This window comes from Drosophila navojoa, chromosome 5 (assembly GCF_054131105.1).
Source record: "Drosophila navojoa isolate 15081-1374.11 chromosome 5, UAZ_NAV_1.0, whole genome shotgun sequence".
NCBI lineage: Eukaryota > Metazoa > Arthropoda > Insecta > Diptera > Drosophilidae > Drosophila > Drosophila navojoa.
This window is the reverse complement of record NC_142893.1, coordinates 20,370,869-20,391,292: the sequence shown is the minus strand read 5'-3', so window position 1 is coordinate 20,391,292 and position 20,424 is coordinate 20,370,869. Positions and strand designations below refer to the sequence as shown.

General features: G+C 44.9%; 4 protein-coding genes across 7 annotated transcripts; 2 read left to right on the top strand and 2 right to left on the bottom strand.

The window, feature by feature from the left end:
* Nucleotides 1-35: 35 nt before the first annotated feature.
* On the bottom strand, nucleotides 36-8,215 carry LOC108654765 (cyclic GMP-AMP synthase-like receptor). 2 transcript variants are annotated; one of them, XM_089262407.1, is made up of 4 exons: nucleotides 8,071-8,210; nucleotides 1,160-1,339; nucleotides 418-1,091; nucleotides 36-350 (listed from the first exon to the last, which is right to left on the bottom strand). In XM_089262407.1, the coding sequence occupies exons 2-4, from the start codon at nucleotides 1,323-1,325 to the stop codon at nucleotides 150-152; spliced, it is 1,041 nt and encodes a 346-aa protein (XP_089118533.1). In that variant the 5' UTR covers nucleotides 1,326-1,339; nucleotides 8,071-8,210; the 3' UTR covers nucleotides 36-149. The 2 variants fall into 2 exon arrangements, with proteins under 2 accessions (XP_089118533.1, XP_017961787.2); XM_018106298.3 differs by having other exon boundaries at nucleotides 37-350; nucleotides 8,108-8,215.
* On the top strand, nucleotides 5,897-11,233 carry LOC108654763 (uncharacterized). Of its 2 annotated transcripts, none has more exons than XM_018106295.3 (3): nucleotides 5,897-6,466; nucleotides 9,489-9,639; nucleotides 9,702-11,233. In XM_018106295.3, the coding sequence occupies exons 1-3, from the start codon at nucleotides 6,280-6,282 to the stop codon at nucleotides 11,107-11,109; spliced, it is 1,746 nt and encodes a 581-aa protein (XP_017961784.1). In that variant the 5' UTR covers nucleotides 5,897-6,279; the 3' UTR covers nucleotides 11,110-11,233. The 2 variants fall into 2 exon arrangements, with proteins under 2 accessions (XP_017961784.1, XP_089118532.1); XM_089262406.1 differs by lacking the exon at nucleotides 5,897-6,466 and adding an exon at nucleotides 7,649-7,815.
* Tapdelta (Translocon-associated protein delta) lies at nucleotides 11,222-12,126 on the bottom strand. Its single transcript, XM_018106302.3, has 2 exons — nucleotides 11,741-12,126; nucleotides 11,222-11,676 (listed from the first exon to the last, which is right to left on the bottom strand). Exons 1-2 carry the CDS (start codon nucleotides 11,978-11,980, stop codon nucleotides 11,416-11,418), a joined length of 501 nt encoding a protein of 166 aa, XP_017961791.1. The 5' UTR covers nucleotides 11,981-12,126; the 3' UTR covers nucleotides 11,222-11,415.
* Nucleotides 12,127-14,592: 2,466 nt separating this feature from the next.
* On the top strand, nucleotides 14,593-20,392 carry LOC108654764 (uncharacterized). Of its 2 annotated transcripts, none has more exons than XM_089261727.1 (3): nucleotides 14,593-15,485; nucleotides 17,741-18,378; nucleotides 19,570-20,392. In XM_089261727.1, exons 1-3 carry the CDS (start codon nucleotides 15,031-15,033, stop codon nucleotides 20,163-20,165), a joined length of 1,689 nt encoding a protein of 562 aa, XP_089117853.1. In that variant the 5' UTR covers nucleotides 14,593-15,030; the 3' UTR covers nucleotides 20,166-20,392. The 2 variants fall into 2 exon arrangements, with proteins under 2 accessions (XP_089117853.1, XP_017961786.1); XM_018106297.3 differs by having other exon boundaries at nucleotides 14,594-15,485; nucleotides 19,558-20,388.
* The last annotated feature ends 32 nt before the right edge of the window (nucleotides 20,393-20,424 follow it).

Sequence of the window (20,424 nt, the reverse complement as noted above, 5' to 3'; positions counted from 1 at the left end):
TTAATTTTTTTGTGTTTTTATTAAAATAAAAATGTAACTGATTAAACAAACAGTAAGAACTCTTATACAATGTAAAAATGGTATTCGCTTCCGCTTGTGGTTGTGTAATATATAATGGTATATAAAACGTATTTCCTCCATGCGTCTGTCTATTCAAAGTGACTGAGGCAACGGGCATAGCTTAGAGCTGGCTGAGAAGGGTATGAATCAAGTGTAGTGTAGGCATCCAGTAATTCATTGTGATACTGCAATATCTCCATCTCCTTAAAATTTCCGAGGAGATTCATTTGACAATTCCATATATATGGCAAGTGACCCTCGTAAAAGGCTTCGCAGAGCTCGTACAGCATCTAGTGGACAGGACCAAAACAAATCATTCAAGCAAGCAATGCATATAGTTTTATTCCGAGTGCTTACCTGTAAAAAGAGGTCACTAACTGACATATAATATAGGGTCTGGTAGCCCATACGCGTGGATAGCCAAATGGCCAGGTTAACAAAGTGAGTGCAGCGCAGCTTTGGCAAATTCTTTGAGATGCGGAAGGCCTGCAGCAGGCGTAAAACATCTTTCAACTTACGGCCACAACGCGCCACGTGCTGCAGCTCCGCGTCCACATTGCTAATCATAAAGGTATAACGGTGCATATGACCCGCAATGTTCGAGGACTTGGGTATAGCATGCCAGGTGCCAGCGGTCTGACACACAATTTTTACGGCTGGCACGAAATCAATGGAAAATGTGCGAAGATGCGAAACCGCTTGAATCGTATAGGCCGCGCCGCGCCAAACGTACTTCAGTTGGTAGTCCTCGTAGATGCCGTGAACCACATTGCCGTAGTTGTACAAGGCGTTCGTAAAAATGCTATCTATCCAGCGCCTTAGCTTCGACTGAGACAGGATCCTGCCCTTATTGTTGGCCAGATGATTGGCTATCATAGTATCGCAGCAGGCCTGCGAAAAGTCAAGGAACATAAATCCCGGACGTTTGATGTCTTCCACCTGTTTGATGAGATTGTACGCCGGAAAGCGCAGCTCCATCAAAACATCCGCTTCATCGTCGTTATAGATACGCACTTTATGGGCCAAGCTGCCTGAGAAGGGAGAGCGAGACACGCGTCTAAACTTGTAGCTAATCAAATTCCATTTCTATGCCACTCACCAAATAGGATATCCTTTTGAAATATGATATTAAAGTAGGGATCCTGCAGGCGCAAGATACGCAGCACATAGCTCTTCACGGTTTGGAAATCTCGAATATTGTTGGGATCGTCAGGATTACGGATATCCTCGGCGATTTCTCTCAGATAACATTCAAAGTTGGACATTTCGATTTAGCTTTCTGAGGAAATGGCAGAATGAAAATAGTTTAGTTTTTTTGTAGATATGTATGTACATATGTATGTATGTATGTATATGTATATCTATACAAGAAGTCAATTTTCTAAATATTTTACAATTTACACATCTTTCCTTTCATCCATAACCTTCTTGCTTTACATACATATGTACATATATCTATCGCTTCTTTTCCCCTCTCTCTCTTTCTCTCATCCGATGTCCCTCTGTATTTCTCTCCCCCTCCCTCTTCTTCAATCCCTCACTCTCCATCTCTATAAAATTTAATGTTGCACACGAAGCCTTTGTGTCTAGCACTATTACTATTTTTTGTACAGCAGCTATACCTACATATATGTATGTACATAGTTCTATATGTATACACATACATACATACAAATGTGCTTATGTACTTTACCGTATGATATAAGGAATTTTGTATACTAGCAAGTAAGTGTTCAAGAACTGGGAAGCAAGCTTGCGGTATACATACATACATATGTATGTATAATGTGTGTATGTAAATAAGTTCTTTTTATTTGGCGACTAAATATACATGTGTACATACATACATATGTATGTATGTATAATCGTTTTGAGTAATAAGTACAAAAACTTATACATATGTATGTATATACATCTATGTACATACATATATGATAGTATGACATACATACATATACATACACATACGTATGTGTTATATGCATTCACACATATGTACATATTTTGCTACCACATACATATGTACATTCATATGTACTCATAGAAATCGCTTTGTTTTTATTTACAGTTTATGTATTGCAAGTTTGAGCGCAATGATAACTGCAACAAAAAGTCCGAATGCTGTTGACCAGCAGCGCCGGGACATGTTTGGTCCGCTTTGCTTTACACAACGGCACACATGCATAGCATGCATACACATACATACGCATGTACATATGTACATGCGTGCACATACTACATGTATGTACTACAAATACATATGTACACATTGTATATAGGTACACACGCAAAGCGCTATGCCGCAGTCCCCGTCCCGGACATCGTTTATCGATTTGCGAAAAGCAACAACAACACCAACACCAACAGCAGCAGCCACAACAACAAAAGCAACAGCAGCAGCAGCAGCAGTAAAAGCTCAAAATAACGGCAGCGGCAGCGCCAGCAGCAGCAGCGGCGGCGGTGACTGCGCCAGCAACTTCGTCGCTCTTTGTAGGCCGCGCCGCTTTAACATGATAGCGAAAACCCAAACACAGCAGCAGCAGCGGCAGAGAATCAGCAGAAACAACAACAGCAGCAGCAGCGACTAAAGCAAAAACAACAGCGCACACACACACGGACAAATCCACGCGCGCGCTCACACAATACATATAGTCATGCACACATACACACATACTTCTACACGCCCGTGCACACAGCCATGCCCCCGGCTTCACGCCGCCGCCGCACGCAAACGTCCCACGCCCCACACTCCACGCCTCTCGCACAGCTGCCCCCTGCTTTTGCCTGCCCGGCCGCTCAGCCATTCGCCGCTAGTAAAAGGGAGAACAGGAGAGTGTGAGTGAGTGAGAGAGATATAGAGAGAGTGAGAGAGGGGCAGAGAGGGCGGAAAGGGAAAAGGGGGACGCGGCTACCGGGCTTTTGATGGCAACGATGATGACGAAGGGAACTGGTGACTAGGCATGGGGCGGCCACAAGGACGCGGCAGGCGGCTCTCACTCGGTCGGGTGGGGGCGCTGGAATCAAGAGGCGTGGCAGGACGGGGGCGAGCTGGAGGTGTGCGGCAGGCACTCGGAATAGGAGCTGGTAAAAGGAAGGTGCTTGCTGGCTGCCGCTGCCGCTGCTGTTGCTGTTGCTGTTGCCGTCGCTGTTGCCGCTGCCGTCGTCGTCGTCACCGTCGTTGGCTGAAGCACGGGACATAGAGAAAAGCGAAAAAATATAATAAAAGCAACAAAAACGCGCACAAGCTGAAGAGATACAAACATACACACACACAGAGCTGCATGGACGTATGTATGTATGCATGTGCTTGTATACATATATATGTATGTATGTATGTATGTATATGCAGGCGGGCCGACGTCTACGTGTTAGTTTGGGCCACGCTAGTCCGCCACACAAACACAATCGCACACTCGCACACACACACGTGCATACATACATATACGCACATGCTATAGAAGGAGCTGTGCGGGCGGGACGCAGTGCTTGGGAAGGGAACTGGTCGTAGGTTCGCTACAGTCGTCGCAAGCCAACAGCAACAGCAGCAGCAGCAACAGCGACAGCAGCTGAGTGGGCCAAGTGTGTGGCGCTGGCTGAGACGACAACGACGACGACGACGACGGCAACAAAACAACTTGAAAAAGGAAAAGAGCCGCAACAAGAGCTGCTGGGGATGTGGCGGACCGAGGGGGCGGTGGTTCGGGCACAAAATTCTACAACGTTGCTGCCTCGAATCGATGGAAACAATTTGGGATGCTGCACACCAGTGGCAGCGGCAAATGGCAACGGCAAAAGCAACAGCAGCAGCAGCAGCAAACGACAACGGCAACGGCAACGTCAGCGACGGACGGCCGTTCGCTCGTCTTGTTCGTTCACTCGGGCCGCAGTCAAAGCAGCTTATGAAGAGACGAGAAAAGGGAGATGGCAAAATTAAATGCGAGTCAACGCAGCGACGGCGGACCCAGCAGCAGCGACAACAACAACACTCGAAAACAAAGCTGAAGAAAAGCAGAAGAGGCAAAACGGCAGCAAAAGTTATTTAACAACAACACCAACAACAAGAGTTGCCGTGTTGCAAAAATATAAATCACAGGCAGAGCCAGATGCAGAGGCAGAGGGAATGTATAGAGAGTGCGAAACGAAAACAGAGCGCAACGGAGAGCAGGAGAGCGCCAGAGAGCGGCGAGAGGGCGGTGGCCACAGCAAGCAACTGATAAGAGCGGCGACAGCGCTTGAACTTTACAACAAAAGCATTTAGACATCGGAAGCAGAGCAACAATGAATGCACATGATGAACGATCACTGCGAGCAGCGGGTGTCAAAATCGAATGCGAGCCAAATATATAAACAATTACATATACAACATACGTAGGTATGTACGTGCATACATAAGTATGCTAAGTAATGACCTTGAACTTCAGTTTCTGCAATCTCAATGCCAACACAGCCGTTGCCGTTGAATGAAGGTGCAACAGTTTTACAGCATTCATGTGTATGCAATGTCTGTGTAAATAAGCTGTATTAAGCCAGTCGCTGAATGCTACATACATACGTACACATACATATGTATGTTTCAGTTTGCAAAGATCTGAGCTTTGACAGAAAGCTTTTAGAGTTCACCCAAAACTGCATAATCGATTGTAAACATCCGTTAGAAAAGCTTTTAGCATGCGAAAAGAGGGAGCGAGCGAGCACGCAATACCGCGTGCAGTAGCAGAATTGTCGATAGATAAACATCTTTTGATTTTCACTTTCTTTGCAGGTCAACTTAATGCGGCTAATTCTGAAAAAAGAAAATAAAATAAAATAAAACAAAAATAGCAGAGCGGTAAAAAGGATACGACTGGAATTAAGTTTAGCTAATGCTAGATCTTCTGGTCAATGCTCGGCAAAATAATATTATACAAGTCCCCAAAACAGGACCCCAATCTGTAATACTGTACTGCGGGGAGTGGAAGAGCGGAGTGTGCTTTCAGTGCGAAACTCGTCAGTTCTGGCATGTTAGTTGTACGCTCGCACATGCACACATACATATACATGCATAGCACACATATATACAAACATATACATATACACACATACATACATACAGAAAGGCATCATCAAACAACAAAAACAAACTGAAACGGCAGCAGCAACAACAATAACAAACTCATGCTTTTGCCTTGTGGGTCGCGGCGACAGCAACGGACGAACGTAGTCATGAAATTGAGTTTGCTTTGTTGTTGTTGTTGGTGTTGCTGCTGCCGCTCGGTTCCGCACAGCAGCGGGCGTCGAATGTGGGCGGCTAACAGAAACGTTGGAGCGGCGCTGTGGCGGCGGCAATGGCGTCGCAACCGTTGCGCGCTTATTGCGAGCGCCAAACTGCGCTGTCGCTATGTGTCCCGGCTCAGTGTGTGTGCGTAAATGTGTGTCTATGTTTGTGAGTTTTTATTTGTGTCGGTGTGTATTTGTATGTGTGTATGTGTTCATGTCATGGGGCTGGCTGCCTGCCGCCGTTGCTGCTGCCGTTGAACGCCAACGACGACTCCAACGAAAACAACAACAACGACGGCGACGACGACGTCGACTACAATGATGATAATGATGATGATGATGTTGTGCTGCTTCTTGTTCTTCTTTACACGTCCTCCAACGACGGTTCGCCTCACTGTCGCTTCGTTCGTACGCTGGCGCGTTGCTCTTACTGTTGTTGCTGTTGCTGCTGCTGCTGCCCTGCTTGCCTGCCTGGCTGCTGTCGCGTCGCTGGCGCCGCTGCTTGCTGCGGTCTCTGCTCTGCTGCTGCTGCTGCTGCGGCTGCCGCCGCTGCCGATGCCTCTGTTAGGTTGTGTGCATGCAGCTCATGTGCGCTCTCCTCATTCAAGTGTCCAACTTTTGTCGAGGCGGTCATACAAAACGGCAGTCGCTCGTTCGTTCGCTCGCTGGTCTCTCGCTGTTTGCCGTTGTTCACTGTTCGCAGTTCGCTCGTTGCCTGTACGCTTCGCCTTGCCTCTGTTCTTTGCCGTTCGTTCAGAGGGGGAAGGCGCTGCTGTGGTCGTGGTCTTGCCGTCAACGGTCAATAGCGCGCCCACACGCCTATAAAAAGATTTCTGTTCGTGTTGCTTGTACATGTGTGTGTGAGTAAGTGCGTGTGTGCGTACGTATGAGCGTGAGTGTATTGGTGAAAACTGCTAAAGCGTCGCTGCAAAAAGTTTTTTGAAAAACCGTTAACGCTAAGCCATGAAGGAAATGAAAGTGGCTCGAGCGATTAGCGAGTCCTCCACAACCTCCGATAATACATCCGATTTCATTGATATTGTCAAGAAGTACGATGTCGTCTACAATAATCACAATCCTGATTATAAGAACGTTGAGGTGAAGATGAAGGTCTGGACACAAATAGCGGACGAGATTGGATTATCAGTGGGTAAGGAACCAACAACAAAAAATAGCGGTACAAAAAAAAGTAAAGAAGAGCAACAACAAGACACACGGCAAATACACACACACATACATACTCAGGAATCTACGAGAAAAAAGGAAGTTGTGTGGCGGCGGTAACAGAGAACCGCTGCGGCCGCCTGTGCGCTTAAATTCAATTACTACGTGCAAGGCACACATTCACAATCACATACATACATACATACATGCATACACATACACATTTGTGCATACTGCGAAACTCGCACACTCAACCAGCGGCCCGCGTCGCACGGCGAAGCGGACAAATGCTCTGCTGTCGCGGCGTCGCTGCGACGACGAACCGCCGGCCGTTTTATTTTGTGTATGTGTTTTTGTATATATGTATTCTGTATGTATGTGTGTGCACGTGTAAGAGTGTGAGCGCGCCTACAGATGATTGTATGCGGGGGCGACTGCGGTGCGGCTGGCATGGCGCTGTGCAGAACGCGTCCGTGGTCGGCGAATTGCAGTGAGAGACAAAAACAAAAACACGAAAAGCAGCCCTTGCACACCAACATACATATACCCTACAACCCAATTCTTTTACATATTCTGTACAAATTTCTGTACATTCGCTATTACAAGAGGACCTAAAATATATTATAAACACAAATACATATGCATATGTATGTATCTAAATGTTGTTATTAATATGTTACAAAGCTGACATTAAACGATTTAATAATGCATCATTGTCACAAAACAGATTGCAAAATTAGCACAGCTCTGGTAAGAGCATAATGAAAACACGAACGCGCAGAAAAGGCAAACAAAAACATAAGAGCGAAACTGATACAAGCTGCGCGCTCAGTGGTGATGTTCTTGTTATTGTTGCCAGCGCGATGCTGAGAGAGAATTTAACGTCACCCAGTTTGACGCATGCATTACACTGTGACTAGGATAATAGAAGCACTGTCAAAATTAGTCACAGCAAAAGAAATAATTGCTTTGCGAAATTCTATGTCTCACATTGTAATAATGTACATACATATGTATGTACGTACATAAGTATGTATATATTTAGCGTACGTGAAGTAATTCAGTTTTCTGCAACGACATTAACTGTGACACCCTGTTGCTTCTGCGCATCAATTTCTCCTCTCTCTCTTTTACTGTCTTTCATACTCTCACGGACGTTTCGCCTTCTCCCATTTCGGTCTCTCGAATGTCAGCATAAAAACAAATGCGGACGCAAAATTCTGTTGCCAGTTTGTTTTTGTTGCAGGCAGACCAATTGGTCGCTGTTGCATTTCACTTTCATTAGAAGTTTTATCAAAAGTTCTAATTGTGAGTGAAATTTTTATTAATGGAAAAGTAAGTTTTCAATTATTTGCTATATTTGCAAATGCACCAAGGTATTCAAAGTGAAAATAAATATGTAATATTAGAATATGTACATGGATACATACATATGTAAATGCCTGTATGTACGCATTTAATACCAGTGAAAAGTAAATTTAATAGGAAGTCTAATCAAAAGCTGCTACCGCTAACGATATTCCACTAACGTTTACATTATATTCACACAGCGACATATGTATATGTTTATACATACATTTGTATACGTACCTACACTTTTTATTTTTTTACTTGCGATCCCAGTTACTCCACACTTTCAATTGATAATTGTGCATCACACAAAACAAAAAGCCGGCACACTTCCACTCCGATCGACAGAACTCGAGCGACTAAACTATTCTAAAGAGGAACATTGCTTATTTCTGCGGAACAGAAGCTTAGGAAGAAAACAGGGACAGAAACATAGACAGGGATAGGAATAGCTGATGTGGTCAAAACTGTAAATGTACAAAGCTACGCAATTCATAGTGCGATTTTTCACTCAAAAATGAGACAGAATGAGTACGTATTGTACATTCATACATAAATATATGTATGTACATATGTATGTATGTATGTATGTATGTATGTGCGTTCATAATTTTGTATATAGAGAATTTCGACTTTGCAGAAAATACATACATACATATGTAATTGAAAAACTGAAGTCACGCTTTAATCATCGCAGCAAACGCTCATCTCTGAGAACGCAGTTATTGAGATTGGCTACATAGAAATAGGATTTAAGTATTGAAGTGGAAATTGATGTATGAATGAATGTATGTATGTATATAAAGACATACATATGTACACATACGTACATACATACATATTATGTAAAGGCCTGTTATACTGCGTTGTATAAGACATACATACATATGTACCTATGTACATACATATGCACATATGTACATACAACATGCGTGTACTTAAATGCATGAGTATATTATAAGGCATATTCTTAAGCATAGGAGTGGAGCATGTCATCAAATTTCAGAGAATAGTATTTGTAAACGATTCTTTCTAAGTACATATGTACATATGTATGTATGTATGTATGTATGTTCAACTGTAACATAAACAGTATGTACATATATTGTATATTTATATGTGTGTATGTATGTACATATATAAGTTATACCATGCTTCATATGATCTTTTATGGTCTTCAAATGGCAGCTTAAAAACCAAAATACATTAAATGTACAATGTCTGTAAGTATACATACATAAATGATGAAAAATGATATATCAATATACATACGTATGTACGTACATACATACATACATACATATGTATGTACATTGTACATAAAATTCATAAATCTATCAGTTTAGCTGCACACTAAAAGTATGCAATCAAAAACTTTTGATAAATAAATATGCATGTACTTACATACATACATACATGCATACATACAATGTAGTTTTTTGTTATTATTTTTTTTAATTATCATAAAATTATTGAAAAATAAAAAGAGCGAAGTGCCCGACTAGGAGATCCCCTGAATCCCGGGTGATCTGGGTTTTTAAATACATACATACATATGTATGTACATACATATGTACATTGCATTTAATTAAATTTGTTCTTCGCTTTTGTTTAACCAAATTTGAAACTGATTGGAAATCCTTGTGTGCATTTTACAGAAGCTTCGAAGCGAAAATGGAAAAACCTTCGCGACAGTTACACGAAATATCTGCGTTCCTTTCGCGTTGGCACAAAAACATCAAAGAAATATCAGTATTGGGCGCACGCAGATCACATGGAGTTCCTCAAACCATTCCAGGGTCCTGGCAGGTGAGTCTCCTTTACAAGATTTCACATGGATCAAACGAATCTAACGCTCGCATCCTCCACAGAAACTCAGCGAATGGCAATGGCAAGTCGAACGATGAGGATGACAATGAATGCGACTTTGGCTACCAGGTGCTGGCCAAGGCGGCCAGCAATGGAGGAGAGGATGACCTGAAGATCACCATAGCCACGGCGACAGCATCCACCTCGGCGCTCAGCACGCAGACCGTGAACAGTTATACGACGCCGATACTGACGCCCAGCGTGGCCGCCACACCGCCCAGCCTCGTCTCGCCCGGAGCGCTCAGCAACTCCGGCGCAGCGCCGCAGAACCACAATAGCAATAGCAACGGCAGCAGCAACTGCGCTGCGGTGGCGCCTCTGACGCTCAGCTCGATGACGCCGCCGACCGCCAACTGCAGCAACAGCAGCTCTAACAGCGGCATCCTCCCTCTGCCCACCCTGCCCCTGAGTGCGGCCGGCAAGAGCTCAGTCAGTGCCAATGCCGCTGCGCTGGCTACGCTGGCCAGCCTGCCCATGGGCATCGGCGGACTGCCCGCGGCGGCTGCCGCCCAGATGTTTACGCTGAAGGCTGCAGCGGCTGCCGCCGGACTGCCGCTGACGTCAACGGCCAACTGCAGCACGGCCAACAATGTGGGCTGCCTGATCATCGAGCCGCATCTGTTTGCTGCCGCGGACAACTTCAAGAAGGAGCTGAGCGCTGCTGCGGCGGCTGGAACGCCGCTGGGTCTCTTCCAGAATCTGGCCAATCGACACAATCTGAACGGGAATGCGACGACTGCAGCTCTGGGGCTGGGCAATCCGACGCCACCGCCGCCCCCACCAGCGGCGCCACCCAGCTCGAAGGTGAGGCGAGTGCAGCCATCTCCGCAGACAGCTGCCATCAACCTCAGCTGCACCAGCTCCAGTGCAAGCGCAGCCGCCGCCAACTGCTCGCAGCCCTCGCCCGCCAAGACGCGCAAGATCAGCGATCCGCGCTTTCCCAGCGACTGGGACGTGTCCGCTGTGCTGCAGGCCAATCGGGAACTGGACGCCAATACGCTGTTCTTCCTGAGTCTGGCGCGACAGGTGCGCGCCATGCCCATGAAGTTCCAATCCCTGGCCAAGATGCGCTGCATGCGCATCGTCAGCGACATTGAGCTTGAGCTGGAGAACTTCGATTGCAATGGTGTAGTGCCGCCCGAGGAGTCAGGCAGCACGGCAAATCTCAAATACTGCACCGACACACCGCCGCCCCAGCAACCAGATGGCTCCACGCTGAACGCGCCCGCTGGCGCCGCCATGGTGCCCGAGGGCTCCACGGAGCACTTTGTATATGTGATGTCGCCGTCGCGCGTTGAGAGCATGATAGACATCTCATCGGATGAGGAGAGCAACATGAACGGAGGATTGCCGCCTGCAGCTGCGGGTGCTGGCCTATCCGCTGCTGTGGCCACCGGAGCTGTCCACTGAGAGCGCTGTCCTCCACTTCCACCTCCATCTCCCATCTCCAGCTATCTTATAACAACCTACAAATCGTATTGTTAAACTTAAGTAAACTTAAATTAGATACATTAAAGTACAGTTTGTCGTCTTAGTTGTTGTTTGGACTTGGAACAATTTATTACACGATTCTCGTACTAAATGAAGCTTAACGATATGAAAATGGTGAAAATCTCAGTGGAATCTGGTACATGAATCGCGGATAATGTCGTTAATTTGTTACTACTTGGTATGGTGAATGAATTTCATTCAGGAAGTTGATGCATATGCTCCACTTTACGACTGCACCTTGCTCTTGGTGGTGAAGGCGAAGTAAGCAACGCCGCCGACCAGCACAGCGGCGAGCAGCTCAGCCTTGATCCAGGGTCCCTTGTAGGCGCTCTTTGTGGGCACGGTGATGTCCAGCAGAGATTTGACGGAGGAGACCTTGTCACCATCGCGCTGTGCCTTGCGCACATTGGCATAGCCGTCCTCGTCGAAGAGACGCACCAGCACATTGCCGCTGCTGCCCTGCTTGATGTCCTCCACCCAGCTCACCTGCAACACACATCAGATTAGTTGAGATTCTGTCAACAATAATTAAGAGGGGGGCACCACTCACCTGGTATTTGCTATCGCCCACCTTGGCGACGGGCACAACCTTGCCGCAGGGGAACTCGGCGAACAGGCTGGGTTGCGCCGAGTTGCTGCACTGCAATGTGAACTCGGCAACATGAGCCAACTGCGTCAGAATGGTTGCGTCCTGTGTGCTGAAGGCGGTCAACGTGGCCTTGCAGCTGGCCTGGGCGCCCGTGGCGCAGGCGAGCGCAATCAAGCAGAGCACTAGTGTTTGGCGTTGCATTATGAGCGTGATTTAGTTTAGTGTTTAATTTAATAGTGTATGAAAATTCCGGCGTACGACTTAAACCCAATGCAGCGGCAGCTACTTTCTATGTCTATCAACGCCACGACAGCAAACGTCACTTGACAGCCGACGGCTACGAGACGTCAGCAGCAAACGTCACTTTACAACATTGTCAGTGCTGATAAATGCGGTGGGGCTGTCAACAGAAAGCTCCGTGCTACGATTGATGCATCCTGTATCAGGCAGCTTTCTTTTGTGCAATCTTTTGAAATTGTTTGGCGGTAAAATTTGAAATTGAGAAACTAATACGGAAAATATAAATGAAATAACGATAAATAAGAAATGGTTAATAGCGCTTTAAAAATGATTTTATCAATACGAATACCGAGTGTACAATTTTTGTTAAAGAATTTATGCCCATATATGTACGACGATTTGAGTAGATCTCTGTCAGTAGTTACGCTCTATCTGGGAATTAAATATTATATTCAATTTCGTAGCCATAAATATTTATTCATTTTAAAAAATATAATAAAGTAACTCAAAAGTTGCTATGTAACATATTATTATATATTTCTGTTGGGTATTTCATGGTCGAGCACTTACATTCCAGCAGCGGTGCCTATTGGTACCGCCTAATAAGACTAAATGTACTTAAATATATATTTTTGACACCGCTCGACAAATATGAATTTTGATTTGCAGCCATTTGGTTCGGTTCATTTCTATTACAATCGAATCCGAGATTGTCGAAATGAGGAAATGAGATTTTGACTGGGAGTATTACCCACCCAACAAAAGGCTGGAGGGGGGAGGCGGTGTGTTGGGTGCTAGGTACTAGGGGTAATACGAAGCTCAATAAATATTGACTTTGATATGATTAATGGCAGTCAAATTTGTTATTTGTTTTAAGTGCGATTCGCAATGATATTTTGACTGGATTTTATATGTATGTGTGCATAAATGCGTATATATGTGTGTATATATGTGCACATATACTCGGCATACTCCAGGTATAACAATTAAATATTGGGCAGGTAGCTGTATGAATGGCATGTGACCCTGAAATGGGCTTGATTTGGTTCCTGATGCCATTTGCTGTTGTTACTTGAGTTGCTGTTGTTGTTGCTACTAGGTTTCCCCAATGGCAGTTACATTTTTACGGTTTTCTTTTTTTGTTAGGGCTGTGGAGCAGTTATGTTCGTTACTTTTTGATTGCCAACGCGCACGAAAAACTTTTGATACAACTTTGCATGTCTTTGATGAATTTGAAATTGTCACAAATGTGAAAGTTTTTCACTTGCCATCAGATACTCACACACACACACACACACACAGACTGAGTGTGTCTCTGCCTCTATCTCTGTCTCTGTCTGGCAGGATCATCGCATTTGCATCTAACATTCGTTGACATTGAGCACGCTGGCACGGCCTGAGCTTCACGCATTCATTCATTCATTCATTCATTTGGCTCTGGCCGATTTGCATATGGATTTTGGATTTACTTAATAAAATATTGCAATAGCTCCCTCTCACTCTCTCTCTCTCTCTCTCTCTCTCTCCCTCTCGCTCTTTATTTGATTACAAACAAACAAAATGAAAGGCGTGGGTGGAGCTGGCGTTGAAATGAAAACAAAAGTTCGTGCGAGTTCATCGAGTTGCCAGTCAGCCAATCAGTGGAGACAGGCGAGGTGCGTTTGAAGAGTTGTCTGCTCGAGAGCGAGTACTGTACTGCTGAAACTGAGATACATGGGAAAGAGAGTTAGGTTATGTTTTATTTAAGAATGTAGAAAGATAATAGTATAGAAAAGTATAGTATAGCGAGGTGTGTTTGAAGAGTAGTCAGGTCGAAGTTGTAGTTGTACCTGATGTAAAAAATATATGGAAAGTTGCGTTAGATTTTATTTGAGAATGTGAGAGAAGAGCACTCTAAAAAGTACAACATAGCATCGCTTAGCGAGGTGAGATTGAAGAGTTCTCTGGTTCAAGTTACAGCTGAAACAGAGAAATATGACAAAATTGAGTTTTAGTTTAAATATTTTTGGGTAATGTATTTCAAGATAGCATAAAATGGAATATATGAAATTGAAAATTAATTGAATTAGTTCTTCAATAAAGATCAATAGCATTGAATTAGTAGTAAATGAGCCTAGAATTAAGATTTATATAGACACATATTGGATCGTTAGGCTGAATGTGCTATACTTTATAATCTTAAGCAAATATCGAAAATGGTTGGGTCGAATAACGTCTAGAAAATCATCCTTTGAGTCCTCAAACCTAATCAATATACCATTAGTCAACTGTCTGAGCAGCCCTCGTATGGCATGCTGCCTGCACGTGTGCGAGCCGGCGGAAATGGGGCAAACAGTTCAGTTCAGCTCAGCCGGAGTCAGGCCGAGGCGAGCGACAGCCGAGCGCCGCTCGAGCATAACAACATTTGCTGCAACGGCGATGGCGCCGCTCTGCGCCCGCAGCCGAAGTGGGGCGGGTGGCGCAGGCACTGCCCGCTCGTGGGTGGGCGGTGTAGGGTGGGCATTGGCAACGCTCCCGCTGCCATGTTGTTTGCTGGTTTGTTTGCTTGTTTGTTTGTTGGCAACATAACAGAGCGGCTTCATTCACAAAACGCAGTTAGCGCGCGGCAGGCAAACAACGTGGACGTGGAGGCAGCCACAGCCACAGCCACAGTCACAGTCTGTCTCGCTCTCTCCCACACTCTGCATAACAATTGCAAATTAGCTCCAAGTGAAAGTTTACGTCAAACTCAGCTCAAGTGGCAGCCGGGCTGAGGCTCATCCGTTCCGTGACTGCAGCCGGTTTTTGGGCGCTTTTGTTGACAAAGTTATTGGCTTCGGGTCCCTGGTCCCTGGTCCCTGGTCTCCGCTCTTAATGGCGACGTAATTGATTTGCATTCGATGCGAATTGATTCTCGGCTCGGGACCGTTCGAACGCCAATTGGCAATTTCAGTCGCTAATCAAACGGCCACCTGGCGACACCCAACACCGACGTCGAGGTCGAGTCCCAATCCGAGCATCCACGCCGCGCCATGTCCTTGTCTGTGGCTAGCCGCCGTCGCTATCAGACGACTACGTCCACGGCTGGGACAACGTCTACGGCTGCGCTGCCCGTGCGCAAGCAGCACTCGCTCATCGAGCCGCCCAGCCACGCCCACGCCCACGGACATAGCCACGTAAACGTAGGCAGGTACTCGGCCCAGCAGCGCGGCTATCTGTCGCGCGGCCTCTCCGTCGGCCGCTCCATAGAGAACATCCGCCAGAAGCTGTACGCGCCCAGCCGCCAGTCATCCTTGGCCATTGACGACTCGACGGCGGTCCGCCTTGCCGGCCGGCTGACGCCCACGCAGGCGGAGCTGGGCACTCACCTGCGCGACAAGACCGACCTGATGGTCTGGGCATCCACATCCTCCATGCAGAAGACCCAACAGAAGCAGGCACTGCCACAGCAGCAGCAGCAGCAGGAAGGCCAGACAGAGACAGACACGTAAGTGAAGGGAGGGGGTGATGTTGGGATATATAGAAGCCATTTAGAATAGATCCAAGATTTGGTGAACAAACTTTATGAAGTGAGAAGAGAAGATTCAAATATGTATATACAGGCATACCTAGATATATCCTTCACTTAGATATATACCTGCAGCAGAATTCGGGTTTATAGACTCCGCTTATAGTGTCCGTACGGTTTTTGCGACATACATTTTTTTACCCAATCCTCTCATTACTATCATATGACCTTGGATATGTTTACCTCTCTGGAAGAGAGAATTTTAATATGCGCTATAGAGTTATATAAATCGGAAGTAAAATTGATTATAATTGAAGTGTTGTTGTTTAACTTATATAGTAATAGAACCCTTCAGCTTTAGGTTTACCTACGTCAAAAAGGAGAGGTATAGTTTGGTAAATGAATATTTTTGTATTAGCCCTCTTGAAGATACACACTTTACGTAATCACTAACGTAGTACATAGAGCGTTGTCATATATAAATAAATATATATTTTTAAACATTCTAATGGTATGATACTTAGAAATTAGTATAGATTTTCCTTAGAATTACCAAAACAAGTGAAAAGTGTGTAATTAATATATACATTATTTTATTTGTATTTATTTCATACATTTTAATATTACAATTTATTGTCAGCTATTCACAATAAATTGTAATATTAACTAAAAAGCAAAAAAAAAAAAAAAAAAAAAAAAAATAGAAGTGTTTTATATTCAGTTAAACAGTTAAACACAAAATCCTTTCAAATATATTATATAATATTAAAGTCTATCAGTGGGTAAACGTAAATCTGAGAGTAATATTTTCTAACCGGACTTTTGAAATTGTAAAGTAGACAGTTGTACTGCATTTACTACGTCAAAAATGTTTAAGTCATACATATATCTTAATAGTATATAAAATGATATAGTATACAAAATGATATAGTATATAAAATGAAGACTTTAGCTTTAATATCAGAGGGACACAGACAATATATATGAATATTTATATACAAAATTAATATACGCACATCAGATACGTGAATACCGACTTAATGAAATTTTAAGAATTTGCTAAATTATTACACAGCCATTTAGGGTATATTGGTTTCTAAAAATGTGTGTGCAGAAGAAGGTCTTCCAGATCCCAGCGCTCGAAATGAGTACTTGTGTATGTGTATGTATTGGTATTGGTATATGTGGTATATGTGAGTGCATATATATTTTAAAGAGGCATAGTTGATATAGGGTATTCCCTAGTGAGCACTCCCTTTTATGCTACTCTTCGTTTCGTTTTAGTTAAACAAAAGTGTTGTCAATTCCTGGCAATGAACAGTTAAAATCTATTTGTGTTTACTTAAACACACGCTCGAATACATATCTGTACACATACACATACGCACTTACACACACACATATATATGTATACACTCGCTAGTAAAGAAAAGTGTTTATATGTGGTTTGACCTTGGCATGTTCGCAACTTTTCATGCGTATATCCGATTAGCATATATGCATATCAATTTATATGCGTATAAAACGAGCTATACCCGCCCTCTCCTTTCTCTCACTCTCTCTCTCTCTCTCTCCCTCTCAGTAAATATGCCCAAATGACACTTTCAATAGTTTGGCGCAATTTGCATGCTTGACACCGACGTCAAAGTTTTTATATGCAGTGCATACCACCCATATAGGTGGCTGGGTACACCCACCCAGCCAGCCCTACCAGCACCCTCTCTCTGCGAGTGCGGGAGCGCTCAGAGAGCTCATGTCACTCAAGCGCCACGCTGCGACACAGTTAAGTCGATCACCGGCGTGCGGGCGTGCGACTAGATAAGAGCTAGAGCTAGAGCTGTAGCTGTAGCTGGAACTAGAACTGGTTCATTGAACTACTACCGCCCAGCTTGGTGCTGCCGCCGCTGAAGGACTTGAGCTGGCAGTAAACACTTTTATTTTGGGCGCCAATTGCAAGTGTAATTGACATGGTTTCGTTTTGCCAAAATAGACAAACACAGAGATCGTGTGGGGAACTGGTGTGGCCACCCTCGCATTTGCACGAGTTAATTTCTATTTCGGGCCATGTTGCATGTGTGCGGAATTGAGCTCAGCATAAATTGCAAACTAATGCAAAATAATTTGATTTATATTTAGCTGCAGTCGAGGGCACAGTAGGTCACTCGGTCAGTCACTCAGTCACTCACTCAGTCAGTCAATCAATCAATCAAGCTGTTACACTTTTGCATCCACAGCGCCAAGGCGGACAAGAATCGCATCAATCTGAATATTGTGCTGGCCCAGACCATACGCGCCACCAACGAGCAGGAGGCGATTCACAGCGACATCGACAGCGCCACGGAGTGCAGCGAGTTGCCCAAGCAGCAAGCAACAGCAGGAGCAGCAGGAGCAGCAGCAGCAACAGGAGCAGCATCCACCACAACCGAGCAGAACGTCTCCTCTGCTCTGACCGTGCAACGGCGTCCGCCTCTGGTGCGCGCCATGTCCGCTCCGGTGCGTCTGGACGAGAGCAGCAAGTCCGTCCTGGCCGCCTCCAGCAAGCGCAGCCAGCAGCAGAAGCTGCGCCGCCGCAAGATCTTCTCGCGTACCACCTCCTCGGTGGCTGTGGCCGTGCCACCGGACAGCAGCAGCAGCTCCCTGCTCAGCTCCGATGCCGGCGGCTCCACTAAGAAGTCGCTGAGTCGTGCGCGCAGCGTCATTGCGCCGGATGTCATCACGCTCGTCTCGCTGCTCAGCTCCGAGGGCAGCGACTCCGAGCGGGAGGAGAACTCCGCGGCGGCCACGCCCACCGGCGGCGAGAAACTGTCGACGTCGACATCGCAGCGCAGTCCACAGCGCAGGGCGCCGCTGCTGCGCAAAACGGGCAAATCGGGTAAGTCCAATAAGAGTGCACAGTAAAGAGTAATTCCAATTGGAATATGAATGCTAATGTTACTAATTCTGATTTTAGTTATGTGAGATGCTGAGAATAGTTATCAATATATGTATGTCAGTTTTTAGTTAGAGTTGGTATGGATTTCAATTGGAATATGTGAGAGCTTTACATATGTATTTCAATTAGTGTTATTCTGGAAATAGGTAACTATGAATGTTAGTTTTGAGTTAGGGTTTATAGAAAGTATAGAGATTCTACAGAGAAATGGATAATCTTGAGTTTAGAATATAATAAAATTCCAATTGGCATCTGGATGATATAATAAATTCAGATTCAGATTCATATTATATTAAAACTCTAATTGGAGTGCATGAGAACTTTACAAAATTAAATTAGAAGAATGCTGAAAATAGTTTCTAAATAGTTTAGTTTATAAATGGAGCTTATAAAAACTATCAAACCCTTTTGAAGTGGATAATCTGAATGTTATATTAAATTGAATTGGAATAGGTTATATCTTGACATCTCCAAATTTAAGTTAGTAAGTAAATTCTCTGGCTTGGCATGTTAATTTCTAGTTAGGGCTAGAATATATCCACAACTTCTCGAGAATTATAAACTAGAATTTTCAGTAAACTTAAATTCTAATTAGAATATGTGAGAGCTTTATAGAGTGCAATTTGAGCTAAGTGAAATGCAGAGAATTGTTGGCTATGACTATCTACTAAGTAATTAGTGCATTGTTCCAATAGTCCAAATGTTAGTTCAAGCTGAAGGCTTCAGCTATCAGTGCTTAATTCTTAAATTAGTCTTAATTTTATACCTAATAATTATAATTAAATAAATGTTAGATTCTATTTAGTGCACATGGAAAATATTTAAAGCTTTTTGATTTGATTAACCTAAATAATCTCTAAAGATAAACTGATTAGAAGCTTTGGGAAGCATTTCTATTCCTCCATATGATTTATATAATTAATTAACAGGTTAATCAATAGTTCCATCTGCTTAGCTATTTAGTTAGTTAGTCTCTGGCTTAGTGGAGATGCTTAAAGTTTAATCTCTTCCATTTGATTAACAATTATATAATTTATATTGTTTATCAACATGGTTACTATTATATAAATATTTATTCACATAGTTCATCATTGTCCGCCGCACTAACTCTTGTTGCAGTCTCGTTTCAAGATAGCTATCCGCCCACCTTTCAACTGGCCTCCAAGGAGTACTCGCACATGATCAGGCGCGGATCGATAGCGCCGCTGGCAGCGCGGATTCGTGCCAATCGGCCGCCGACGGCGCCGCCCGTCTCCATATTCCTGAGCGAGGCGGGCAACAAGCCGGGCGCTCAGATGGAGTCCAGGCAGCAGGAGCTGCTGGCCGACTCGGCTGGTTCGTCCGCGGAGGAGGCCAAGAAGGAGAACAATGCGGCCAACTGTAATGTGCAGCAGCAGCAGCAGCAGGAGCAGGAGCAGGAGGAGCAGCAACAGCAGGACTACAATTTCCCTCTGTACGTGTGCAGCATCAAGGAGCGCGAGTGCTGGAAGCTGCACCAGAAGATGTGCGCCAAGGGCGTCAGCGTTAGCTACGACACGGTGCTGCGCGGCATGCTGACGCCCACGGAGTTCCGGCACTTCCAGAAGCAGCGCGAGCACGAGGAGGCCAAGGCGCAGGAGGCGGCCGACGCCGAGGCTGAGGCAGCCGCCGCCGCCGAGAAGGACCACAAGAAGACGCCGACCACGGCCATCGAGCGGCTCTCCGAGTCCCTGCTGCAGCGGGACTGAAGCGCACCACACAGAGGACCAAGTTATATGCATTTGCCTCTCTCGAACAGAGAAATCCAATTCAACGGCCCCAAGGCAGGGCCCAGAGAGATCTTCATTCCAGTAGCAGTAGCGCGCACTCGTTAATTCGCAATGCACCCAGCTGCGGCAGCCTTTTGTAGTTTCTATCCGAGCTATCTGTATCTGTAGCTGTATCTAAATCTGTATCTATAGCTGTATCTGTAGCTGAGAGCAATAAAGTGTAGCAATCAAAAGAATT

What these genes read in the sequence shown, in the direction of transcription:
- Tapdelta (XM_018106302.3), bottom strand. Translation starts at nt 11,980, where the DNA reads ATGCAACGCCAAACACTAGTGCTCTGCTTGATTGCGCTCGCCTGCGCC. An exon ending in TGGGCGATAGCAAATACCAG is followed by an intron (nt 11,677 to 11,740) that starts GTGAGTGGTGCC and finishes TGTGTGTTGCAG; the next exon opens with GTGAGCTGGGTGGAGGACAT.
- LOC108654764 (XM_018106297.3), top strand. Translation starts at nt 15,031, where the DNA reads ATGTCCTTGTCTGTGGCTAGCCGCCGTCGCTATCAGACGACTACGTCC. An exon ending in GGCCAGACAGAGACAGACAC is followed by an intron (nt 15,486 to 17,740) that starts GTAAGTGAAGGG and finishes TTGCATCCACAG; the next exon opens with CGCCAAGGCGGACAAGAATC. An exon ending in GCGCAAAACGGGCAAATCGG is followed by an intron (nt 18,379 to 19,557) that starts GTAAGTCCAATA and finishes CTCTTGTTGCAG; the next exon opens with TCTCGTTTCAAGATAGCTAT.
- LOC108654763 (XM_018106295.3), top strand. Translation starts at nt 6,280, where the DNA reads ATGAAGGAAATGAAAGTGGCTCGAGCGATTAGCGAGTCCTCCACAACC. An exon ending in CGAGATTGGATTATCAGTGG is followed by an intron (nt 6,467 to 9,488) that starts GTAAGGAACCAA and finishes TGCATTTTACAG; the next exon opens with AAGCTTCGAAGCGAAAATGG. An exon ending in CCATTCCAGGGTCCTGGCAG is followed by an intron (nt 9,640 to 9,701) that starts GTGAGTCTCCTT and finishes CATCCTCCACAG; the next exon opens with AAACTCAGCGAATGGCAATG.
- LOC108654765 (XM_018106298.3), bottom strand. Translation starts at nt 1,325, where the DNA reads ATGTCCAACTTTGAATGTTATCTGAGAGAAATCGCCGAGGATATCCGT. An exon ending in TCAAAAGGATATCCTATTTG is followed by an intron (nt 1,092 to 1,159) that starts GTGAGTGGCATA and finishes CTCCCTTCTCAG; the next exon opens with GCAGCTTGGCCCATAAAGTG. An exon ending in TTAGTGACCTCTTTTTACAG is followed by an intron (nt 351 to 417) that starts GTAAGCACTCGG and finishes CCTGTCCACTAG; the next exon opens with ATGCTGTACGAGCTCTGCGA.